This window comes from Pyxicephalus adspersus, chromosome 12, assembly GCF_032062135.1.
Source record: "Pyxicephalus adspersus chromosome 12, UCB_Pads_2.0, whole genome shotgun sequence".
Classification (NCBI taxonomy): domain Eukaryota; kingdom Metazoa; phylum Chordata; class Amphibia; order Anura; family Pyxicephalidae; genus Pyxicephalus; species Pyxicephalus adspersus.
Genome location: NC_092869.1, coordinates 33,355,305 through 33,367,551, shown reverse-complemented (window position 1 = coordinate 33,367,551; position 12,247 = coordinate 33,355,305). Strand labels below are relative to the sequence as shown.

The 12,247-nt window shown below is 37.5% G+C and overlaps 1 protein-coding gene across 2 annotated transcripts in view; it reads right to left on the bottom strand.

Annotated features, from left to right (window-relative positions):
- The window catches only part of BRF1 (BRF1 general transcription factor IIIB subunit), a 211,291-nt gene that overhangs the window by 82,990 nt on the left and 116,054 nt on the right, over positions 1–12,247 (bottom strand). For both annotated transcript variants that reach the window (XM_072428607.1, XM_072428608.1), the window contains 5 exons: positions 10,829–10,922; positions 4,773–4,899; positions 1,937–1,976; positions 1,763–1,855; positions 928–1,170 (listed from right to left, as the gene is read on the bottom strand). In XM_072428607.1, coding sequence (XP_072284708.1) covers positions 928–1,170; positions 1,763–1,855; positions 1,937–1,976; positions 4,773–4,899; positions 10,829–10,922 — 597 coding nt within the window. The remainder of the gene's footprint in view (positions 1–927; positions 1,171–1,762; positions 1,856–1,936; positions 1,977–4,772; positions 4,900–10,828; positions 10,923–12,247) is intronic.

The following is a 12,247-nucleotide window of genomic DNA, read 5'->3' as shown; positions in this document are numbered from 1 at the left end:
ATCCAGACCACGTCTGCACAATGGTCGTTGAAACAGCCACCTGTAGTCCCCATTAGAAGCTGTGACAAAATGACAAGGTGAGAGAAGAACAGGGACAGAGAGTTGTCACTTTATAATAGGAACTGACTACATACTTCCTAATACCAAGTATTTTCAAATGGAAGTTGCAAATGAAAAAACTATTCAAAATGACTTTAGATTTTTTACTGATTGGGAATAAATATATTTTAGGAGTACTTAAAGCTCATTTCTAAGAAAATAATAACTCACAACCCTTCCACTCCCTTCTAACCACCCTGCACATGTTTTTCTTACCTTGTAAAGCAAGATATACCTAAAACTGACATCCAGGCGTCTTGCTAGCACTGTTTCTAGTTATGGGAGTCTGCTAAACCGGCACTACAGATAAAAAAGGTATAGAGGGTTGGAGGGAATCATCCTTAAAGCATCCAGTTTTAGGCACTGCCTTGACCTAGATGCAGTCCGTCTGGTATTATAAAGAGACAAGGTTCAGTTCAACTGTGCATCAGTTCAAGTGGTGATGTGGGACACTAGCTATACTTACAAACCAGAGTTTCCCATGCCTCCTTCTAGCATGTGTTCTGCACAATCTATATTTCTGTTCTCTCCTTATTCTCTTTAAAATCATGCAGTAATTTTCGTAATGAAAAAAGAGCTGCCTAGATCACATCACCAAAACATTTGCATTAGTTTATTGCCCATCTCTCAGCAGAACACCTTTATGTCAAGATAGAAAATCCCATGATAGTTCAATACACCGGGATTCTGGTTGAAAAAGCAACCAGTCAAGCAACCTGGTATCATTACTTCCTTCACTCCAGTAAAACCAATTTTCAGGTAAAGCTTGAGAATACACCTAAGACTTAGTGCATAAAATCAATACACAGGGATATTTACTGGACTTACTTTTCTCTTGCTCCTTAGTATCTATACATTCCTTGATAGAGTCTGTAATCCCCAAGCTTGCAGCAGTAGGCAGTGGTCCCAGAAGAGATTCTATAGGAAGAGGTTTTATTGTAGGGGCGTAACAATTTGGTTCAACTTTCTCTGAAAGTTCATTGTAAAAATCTTTATTTAGGTGACTGGCTGCTGCTTCCAGCTCTTCATCCTCTTGTTCATCTTCAAAAATGCTTGGTGTGTCTTCCACATCTTAAAAAAAAAATTACATTAATATCTGTTTAAATAAACATAGATTCTACAACAGTCATATCTTTCCAAACCTACACACATACATATACATACACTCACTTTAGAAGAATCTTGCCAGCATTCACACACTATATGGACAAATGTTGGTAAACACCTACAAAGATCTTGTTGATCAATACGGAGTTAACCATTTACAAATTAGGTATTGGCGTTGACAAAAAAAGACCTTATGATAGGTGTTGCAATTAATCCCAAGGGTGTTCGACAGGCTTATAATATGGGCTTCCTGTAGGCCATTTTAGTTTCTCTACACCACAGGGACAAATCAAGTCTCATTGGTTCTACACAGGAGCATATTCTTGCTAGAACAGAAAAAAAGCTTGCTGTAAGAATGGAAGTGCACAATTGTCCAAAATGTCTGTATAAAAAAATCCCTAATTTGAAAAGCCTAAACTGTTGGTTCTATAGCAAGGTGTTATGTTAACTGTCCCCACACTTCTGACTATATAGTGTTACAATCAACTGTTTAAGAAATGTCTAAAACAAAAAACACACATAGGCAATTGAACAGTTCTGGAAAATTAAGTCTCACCTTCTTTACTATAAGAAGCATAGATTCCCCTTGGTTTCGGCCTACTGCTTTCAAGCTCATTCTCAATTTCATCCTGGTAGGTCGTAATCTCTCCTGTTGCAAAACCACAAAAGGTGAGGATGTTGGCTTCACATTACCTTATTTAGTCCAAAGATTATTATCAATGCTACTTACCTTCCACATCATCCAGCTTTTTGGACAGTTCTTGTTCGAGCTATAGAGACAATAAACCACCAGATCATTACTACTATTCTTGAAAATCTTCAGAAAACAAGATACATAGAAATATCACTGGTACAACTCTTAGATTTAAATCATCTGGAAAAATAGAAGAATTCATACAAGAACCAAGTGTCTGTCCTCCACACTTGTTTATCAGTCTTAGCTCTATATTGTGTAGTATTCAACCAAAGATAAATCAGGACCCACTACAAAAAAAAGTCCATTTATAGCAGATTTAATCTATAAAGAGAATGTATAAAATGTACTTTTCCGGGCATTACGTAAGACATTAGGCTTCTTCCATGTTTGTCCAACGTTAAATAGTACAGCAATGCGTTTGCTCATTTATTAAATACACGGCAAAGCCAACACATAATCCATAAAGACCAAACTATGCATTATGGCCACAAGGGTCTTTGTCAGATCTGTCATATAGCAAACAGATTTAAGGTCCTATGGTTCCACCCCTCCACCTGCCAAGAGGATCTAATTAAACACTGCAAATAAACCAAGCCAAGTGCCATTAATTAAATTAACCTCTACATAAGAAATGTTAAAATCACGTAAGATGAAAAGTCACAAATAGCACCAAGATGATAAAAAGAATAATGTGCTAGTTACTTGACATTTCCTCTATCTGTAAAATATTTGAGGGTAAGTACACCCTGGAAATGCCAGAAATATCCCTACACACATAACAATTGGTCTTTTCCATTTGACATACAGAGGGAACATAACACCATTTTATAATAGCTTCCACAAGACAATAGAATAAGGAGGTAACAGATGTTATATACACTTTTTTATATTGAATTTAAAACCAGATTGTGACTTACTTGGCACCTTTATCATTAAAGTAGACCTGAAGTTAACTCCCACATACAATCAGAGTAAAGAACAAGACATGGTAAGCCAGTAATGGGATAAATATCAGTAGCAGAAAGACCAGAGATATTACTGGCGACCGGTCAATGGGCATCTGCCTGCCAGCTTCCAGAGTTCATTATGTGTTCAAAAAATAAAAACTAACTCCGAACACTTTAAATAATTTTATACCTGAACATTTCATTTCTGTAACTGTTTTTTTAGCAGGATTTAATTTATATGGAACCTTATTTTTTTTGTCACTCTGTTGAGCTCATTACCACTTCATTACCCCCAAACTACTCGATAATTGGGAGTAGCAATTCAATGTATGACATTACTTGTGCATAATATCTCCCCAACTGGCTAAGCAAACATAAATCTCAATTCCTGTGTAAAGAGTTTGGAAGAAAAGCTTTGCCTCACTGGCTGCTCATCCCTCACGGACAGATGTAATAAACTGGCACAAGGCCCGGCATGCATTTCCATGGACAAGACAGTAACTCTTCCTATGCCAACATCCTCTGCTCCCAGAAAAATGTGTGACCTAGGCTCTATTCCATGACTTAAAAATACATTTTTTGCTTTACAACTAACTCCAGGCATACAACTTAATGAGCATTTGTAATATACACATGGTAGGTGGTTTATCATCAAAAAACATTGTAACTCAATTCATCTGGTCTTGAGACTTACATACCTGCCAGAGTAGTGAGCTAAGTTAATGACCTGACCTCTCTCTCTAAGTACCAAACCTAGATCCACTTTTTCCCCTACCAGTGACTGGACAGTGAATGAGCAGCAGCAAAATATCAAGCTTATCACTCTCCCTGTTACCATGTTTGCTAGCACACGTACTGTCCAACTCAGTTTTGCCTCTATCTTCTCCATGGATGGAGTTTTGTTAAGTATACCTGTAATGTATAATCAGAATATCCCACAAAAAAGCACAGGGCCGTACAACGGCAGCAGTAGAAATGAAGTCCATACTCAACTATGAGTTGGCTTATTGACTGTATGGTGTACCACATCTAAACTTTTTTTTTGGCCAGGTTGCATGCCAGTTGCTTGAGAGTGCTGGCTGCTTAGGTTTGGGATAACGGGGAGTTTACTTAAATTACATTGATTGCATTTAGAAATTCAACACATACTTTTTTTATCTCGAGTTTTTAATAAAGAAACAAGTTTTTTTTCCTCTGAGCAGATAAAGTGGCTCATGTCTATATGTATATTCTAATTGTTTTTTGTATTTCATTTTTTAATTTCAGTTAGAGTTCCCCCATGATGTAAAACTTGTAACTTTTATGTAAAGTTTCTACATACATATTTTACCCCTTACAAAGCCAGATTTACATGGTGTAGAAATTGGAAAATTGAAAAAGGAATTTAAAAAACATAATTAAAGTAATTTGTGGAATACTAGTAAACTAGTAAAACTGCCCATTTATTGAATATGGTTATGTTTTCATAAGTCCTACAGATATCTGAAGTAAAGAAAATATTTAATAAAGTCAAAGCAGAGATGGAATTCCCTCCTATTAATTTCAGAAGTTTCTCATTTAAAGTAACTGATACATTCTCTGACCAAACAAGGTAATATTTCACTAGAGAGGAATATGGGGGGTAAAGTGTTAGCTCTTGTATTTCTTAATGTCCCCAAAAGCAAAACTCTATTGGTTTTGTTGTGCCCACCCTTGTAGAGGACAGAGAATCCATGCATAAGACTCTCAGCACCAGAGGCCTCAAAGAACATATTATAGCTGGTTGAAATTACTCTTTGGATGGACTGATCCATTGCAGGATCTCAAGTCCATAAATCATGCTGGATGAATGCAACCCTACAACTAATCAGATTAATCAACGAGATTAGACATGTGATTACACCAAGGCAGACTCAAGTCTTCAAATGGATAATTGAGATTACCTGCTGAATGCGCAGCTTCCTCTGACCTGCCGTGAAGGAAGGGGGGTCACATTCCTGGTCCAAATCAATCTTCATAAATTCATCTATTGTTAAATGGCTCGTTGGGGTGTCTTCAAATTCAGTCAGCCTAAAAAACACAAAAAAAAATTGATTACATACAGACCAACAGTAGGAAACGCTGCAATTTGGGGGAATTCTACATAGTTTAAAACACCTTGAACTTGCTGTTTAAATTAGGTTTATATTTGTTAGAAATCTGCGGAGGCATGGTGATACCTTCGCAGATTTCTAACCAATTTAAACCTAATTTGAGGGTTCTTCAATTTACCTGTTTTATTAGCTACCTATTTAGTTTGCTCATGTACTAGACCTTCAATAAGCTCCTGTGGGAAAAAAAAACAAATACTGGTTCCTTTGTTACTTCCAATGTAGAAATTTCCAGCTGACCAGTAGAAAAGAAAGACAACTGAAAAATTACCACCCACAGGCACCTCGGTCTACCTTCATTTTACCTTGGTATGACTGAGCACTGTTCTGCTTATAATTTTTAACTTCTGGCCATTGTAAAGTAAGTAATACCTTAAGTCTCTGTTTGCTAAACTAAGGGCCTCTGTTGATGTTATCAGTTTGACTTCAGTTTAAGATTCACTGACCTGCAGTTGATCTTCGTCTGATCTACATAAAAGTCCATAGGCATGCCACTAATTGATCGTCAAAGGGGCAAATGTCTAACGTCATTAACACAGTTTAAGGTCAATTTGGGAAACCAAATAACCTAACTGAATGTTTTTGGAATGTAGGAGGAAATAAGATTGCCTAGAGGAAATCCACACAAACATATGGAGAAAATACAAGGGCCATGCAGATAATGAGCTATATTTGAACCTGGGACCCAGCTCTGCAAAGGGAAGAGTGCTAACCTCTAAGCCACATATATGCGGTGGGCCATAGCTGAGGACCGGAGATTGCAGAAAAAGAACATTTCTGAATGTGGGAAAATAACATGAAAACTGTACATCTCCAAACTTGGCATTTAAAGCAGAAACTGAACCCATGAAAACACACATAAGCAGCATATACTCATCATATAATCAGCTGAACAAATTATCCTTAGAACATAAAGATTAGTTAGGAAAAACAGCACCCCGACTACGTTGCCCACCATCCATCTGAGAAATTTAACTCAAGCCTGCAGTAGCCTCAGACCGAACCTAAATAATCTCATCCATCTCACAAGACTACAGGCTTTTATTTTTATACATCTCATTTTTTTTTTTTTCCAACTTCAACCGACTTTAGTAATCCCAAAACAGCTAAAATGAAAACAATACAGGATCAATTTAAAAATGACAAACGGGCTCTGTAGACTCACACAATAAACATAGTAATATTTTAGTCCTCGCCTTCTCCGGCACAAAATTATTCACTTCAGTCATTTACCTTCTGTCAGAGGAAATCACACTGCCATCTCACACATTTTCAGTGCAGAAGTGACTTATAGCTACATTTAAACAATAGCTTTTTCCTTAGAAGAGTCAGACTTTGAGTTGTGATCGGATATTTAGGGTTAAACAGAGATTTTGTATGTTCCTTTGAATCTGTTAGTAAAATCTTGTCACTTAAACAAGACTGTGAAATAGGGGTGTAAGGGCTGAAAACTCGGACAAAAAAAAATGTTAAAGTGGACCTGTGGGCAGGCTGTAGGCATTCAGTATTTAGTCTTTTAAAAGCAAGCAAATTAGCTTTAAAACAAGCCATTACTCAGTAGCTGCAGGCATTGTGCAGTAATTCATAGCAGAAGCCCTGAAATCATTTATGTTTCCTCACAGCTCAGCTCAGCCTGTTCTCTTCTTCCCAAAACTCCCCCTCCTTGACTTATCAGCAACCGACAGCGACTCGTCAGCTCGCCCCATCCACCTTCCCAGAAGTTAAATAGAAGTCTTCCAGCAACACAAGAAGCTGTGGGAGGAGAGGAGCAGAGCTGTTGATAGAACAGCACGATTGCTTAAACTGTGAAATTTAGGGATGAATTGCTTCACAGTGCATGCAGCTACAGGGGTCAGGGAGTTCAGGGTTTTTACAGACAAGAAAATATATAACCAAACACAAGAGGAACAATCACTTGAGCAGGTTAAAAAGCTGTCCTAGTGACTATAGTTGCTCTATGTAATGCCAGTATCAGCAGTAACTGTCTATGTTGCCAATGTGCTTCTCCCTACATTACCTTAATTTAATTTATAGTACAAAATTTTTCAGTGATCAACTTTTTCTGACTCCCTGTGTTGTGTGTTGCTGCAATTCTATTCTGAATGGCTTCAAATGGTTGCCAGAAGTTGAGCAGACATTACCACCATGCTCCCTTAAAATGAACAAAGCCACAGGCAATACACTGCTTGCTGTGTCCCCACGTAGTCTAGTCACCTTCAGTTATTGGCAGTAACTTCACCCTGACTGTCTATGTATATCACCCTGACTATGCATATAAACTCCCCCCTGATATCTGGGTCAAAATGCTCTCCCTAACACAAAATTTCCTAATAAGAGATTTTACATAACTATATGTTAATTTTCTGTGAGTTTTTTCTAGTTGAAAATCTGAAAATTTCTTTTCTTTTTATTCAAAAACATATGTGGAAGAACAAAATTTAGAGAAGTTACATTCAAAGTGAAGGCTTAAATCAAGTTTCTCCACTTTTTCTTTAACCGAGTATGTAAAAATAAGTTAAAACTTCTATCTGTCAGTGACTTCCATGGGCAGATTAACCCTACCATTAGCTCACCGAAATGCCCAAACAAGAAATGTGTTAGAATTTTTCATATAACTTGCAGTGTTCCACCATTAGTAAAATATTAATCTCTGCAGGGGTTGAAAATGACCAGCTAATGAAAAGCTTTAAGGCTAAATTCTCCCTGTTTTGGCTGCTTTGCAGCGAGTGTGGTAATGCAGATACATAAGTGTGAATGTGTGAATTGGCCCATATATTGTCCCCTTCTGTCCTAACTGAAGCACATAAATGGGAACCAGCTAAATAGAAAAAATTGGGTTTCTGGTGGAAAAGTATTTCTATGCAATGCGCAAGAGTTTTGCTGCATAAAACAGACAAGTGTGGACTGACACATTTGGGACATTAGAAACAGAATTTTTACATGTCACCAGTGCAGTCCACAGACCCATTTAGGTATAGGTGGCAGGTTAGATTGGGGTGCGTTATGTTTAAATGCATTCTCCTTTTATTAAATGTTTAATAAATAACTAGATTCTATATAGATGGTTGTTTAGTGTAACCACAAATCTCATTTTGTTTATTGTTCTTGTATTCTTTTATTCCAAATTAGGATCATCATAGAAATGGCTGGTTGATTTAATTGCCACATTAAGCCTTTAAAACTCCAGGATATAAAACCTGCATGGGATGTGGAAGCACTCACACAACCCCCAGAGATCAGGTGACCCTAGAAGTGCATTTAAGCCCAATGTCTGCAGTAATTTCATACTCACCTCTGCAGGGAGCCAGCTGGTAGAACGGCTCAGACTTGTTACATTTCACTTTTAATCTTTTATTTCCAGGAGGTTTCAAAAGCTTTAAAATGTGGCCTTTTTGCAGCACAGCATGCAAGCACACATGAAATAAAATAAAGGCGTCAGAGTTATCCTGCGGCAGACACCCCACTGGAAGAAGCATCTAGGGCAGATCATCTCTTACGTTCAGTCCTTAGATGGATGGCAAGGATTCAGATGGTGCCTTCTGCCAGTTTGGAAATAAACAGCGCCTTTGTTTATTGGACGGCTGGGCTGTTTTCATGTCTGGCAATTGCTAGTGTAAATTTTTAAGTGATACAGTGAAAAATAGGTCAGCAGCGTGTTCCTAACCAGTATCACTTTCACTTGGGCCTGAAAAGCAGATATAGGGAGAAGTTTTCCCAATAAAATAGATAAAAACAGGAGGTATTATTTATTGCAACCAAATTTTATTAATAGCCTGTGCAAAGAACACATAATGCTATTGTGCCAACCCATAGATAATGTGTCAAGTGTTTCAAATGTGCACAATTGTGAAACCTCTGCAGTGCTCCTTTATCATCTCCTTAAGTGTTAGGTATATCAAAAACTTTTTTTTTATTCTGTATAATGTGGTAAAGAGTTACAACTTCTCTCAGGTCTTTTTTGTTGTATGTGTTATATTGGGCATATTTACTCTGTGACAACTGTCACCTGAGACAGAAATAATAGTAACTTCCACATTCCATACTAATGGAAGTAGAAAGGGAGAAAGTGTACACATGTGGACTAACAGAATATTTTTCTAACTTTAGAAAGACCTACTCTTTCCATCCTGTTTTATATAGAGAGTTTAAAGTGAAGAAACATATCTCCAAAGAAATGCAAATTGCAAAAAATTGAACTATGCTCAATTTCCTAGTTTTTAATGGCTTAAAATATATTTTAGCTTTTTTTCTTTATTCATAGCACAGCTGCTGCATTATGTACAGGCATATTTCTTCTTGCCGATTTTTAGAATCGGTGGAATCTGAGGTTCAGAACATTGCAGACAAACCATAAGAAATGTTTCAGGCCCTGTTTCTACCCACCTACAGCTGAAACCCTGCATGATCTGAAGCCAAGAGATATCAAAGGTAGGGAAAAAAGTTAGTTGTCATTACTGCATGAAGAGACAAATGATGTCCCCTGCAATAAGGTGTCTTACCTGCCAGATCGCTCCAGGTTTTTGGTGACAAAGCTGAGGGCCAGGGGTGGTGTTCTAATACAGGAGAGGGCACAAAGTGGGCTGGCAAACCTGGTTTGGGCTTTAACAGGTGTGACACCTGCTAAGTATACATTAACAAGGAAAACACAGGTCATGTGGTGGTATTCACATTGATATGCATCATCTTTTAAATACAGATTTATTGGTTTCAGTGTTGTAGACAGAGGACAATTATATGCATTTGCAAGGCTTCATCAAATCTGGTTTCTCTGTTTAAGACAGCAAAGCGAGCACGATGGAGAAATGATTTGGGAGCTGTGCAAGAAAAAAAAAGAATGACCTGACGTAATTTATAGCTGCAAGGTAGACATAGGAAATGAAAAGCGAGAAAAATGTGAAAGAGATGAAAGGAGAAGAGAGGCAATAGGATTAGGAAGCAGGCTCTGGCTCGGGGATGTCATAGAGCTAAAGAGAAGAAACTGATGGAAACTCCTTTCGAAATGTGTTCAATGCACCAGGAGACCAACTCCACCTAAAAATTGGAATCGCCTCTTTAAGAACCGCAATCCTTTACTTCTGGATATGTTCATAGAAACTGCCACTAAATATAAACTTTAGACACTGACACATAATCTGTGAACAAAACTCTACCGCTCCAGTTTGTCCCCCGGTCAGGCTATCAATCACACCTTAGTCTCATGTAGCAGTCTGTTATTTGCATACATCAACAACCAAGAGAGATGCAAATTACAGATGGAGATGAGGAAATTAAAAAAGAAAGAGAAAAAAAGTTATTCTAAGAACTTCTGATGATACCCAATTGTAAATGGTTTGGTTTGCAGTTTTAGGAATACACAACTGAAAAGGCTACTGAAGTACCAGTCTATAGATGAATTCATAGAATCAACTTTTTTCTTTTATACATAGTCCATAACTTCCACTGAAATAGAGCTGCATTCCTAAAAGGGCTACATGAAAGCTGAATAATATATAAATCAGACACCAAATATGAATACACTGTAAAGTTCAGAAGGAAAATGAGATTCATTAGTCCTCCCATAAGACTAATACATGCCATAGACTTATGTTTTTTTTAATGTTCATTCATCATTTTTATTCTGGGAAATAAAATCCTGGTTTGTAGATTGTGAACCCTTGTCTTATAAAAATATGGAATCACCCAAGATAGTCTGTATTAAGGGTATGTTTCCTTGGCGTCATCAAAAAACAAAAAAAAAAACACCCTCCAGTGCTAAATAATCTTTATCTGATCTCAACCTAATTACAGACACTTCTGTAGGTCTTTCGAGTCTCCTAAACAGTTCAGCCAAACACATGTAATCTCTATACCTTTTGCGCAGTGTAGATTCGCAAACTTTCACCACTCGTATAACTTCTTTAATGGTGCGTCGGAAATCATGCATTCTGGATGCAACCAGAAGAGCTGTAGAGAAAGATAAAAAAAAGCCACAGTCAGTGACACAGGTGTGCAGACCAGCCATGCCTGCCAATTACAAGAAAATAAGTGCAGATACACCAAGGACTGCTAACAGCTGCTTGGTATTCTAGACAGCATGGAGGGCATGCGCCGTCTCAAGCCAGGTTTACAAACTCCGTTCTTACTTTGTGAGCGGTGGTAATTGCTGTAAACCTTTCATTTGCTTCAATGGAGTGAAGCCTACTGCAATGAAAAAAGCAAGTCTTAGAGGCACCAAACCCTATATCATTCTTGTCCCTTGATATGCTATGACTTTATAGAGAGCAATGAAAGACATATAAAGATGTATAAAAAATTGTGCTGCAAAGGTAATGCTCGCTTTTTATTAAGCTCTGCAATATATACTGGGCTTCAAAACACAACAAATCACACCTACACATCGTGAACTTGCAACCGAACAAAGCAGATTTACCTCTACAAGGTCATAGAAACATTCTTCACTTACAACTCATTGTGCTTCTATACAGGTGAAATAAACGGGGATATTATTTAATTTTAGTCTTTTTTATGTATTCAAATAAAATCTTACACAAACCCTGGCAATCCAAAATCACCAAATATGTGAAAAATATATATCAAACATTTTATTAGATCCAGCAATGCAACAGGCTGACACATTCTAAATATTACCAAGTTGGCCACTCCAGCCGCTGTCTTCCTACAGGTCAGCAAGGGCACTGTCCTAACACTATCACTATCATGTTAAAGGATTATCAAGGACGGTCAGGAGGATGTACCAACATTTGGAAGCGATTATATCTACTCTGAAATGTGAGAAAATTGGTAAGCAGTGCCAATTTTGCTTTCCAGTTGCACAACGTTTGCCCATTGACTGTTGGAAGAGTCCATCACTAGATTCCCAGTCCAAGTCATCATTGAGAAGCTGTCATAGGTTCAGTGAGCTGAGAGCTCAGATAGTAACTTTTGACCACCAGTTGCTGCATCCAGAAAAAGAAAAGAATGGGGTCCTATGACAACAAACACAAAATCCTTTCTATTGGTTTGGGCAGTGGGAAAGGGTATTTTTTTCAAACCAGAGATATCCTTTAGCCTAAAGCAAGAAAAAGATTATAAGAAAAACTTTGCAAAAAATTATCATATGTACATTTCCAAGTAATAGTGCTTACATTATACAATTTTAGGTATTTAACTTAGGTATTTAGCTTCTGTGCAGTAAGTTGTTGTACTTACACATTATTCTCACAAGCAAAATGGGTTTGCAAACAGTAAATGCTTTTCTGCGTGCGTACAAAGTCTTATTTTATAGCAGT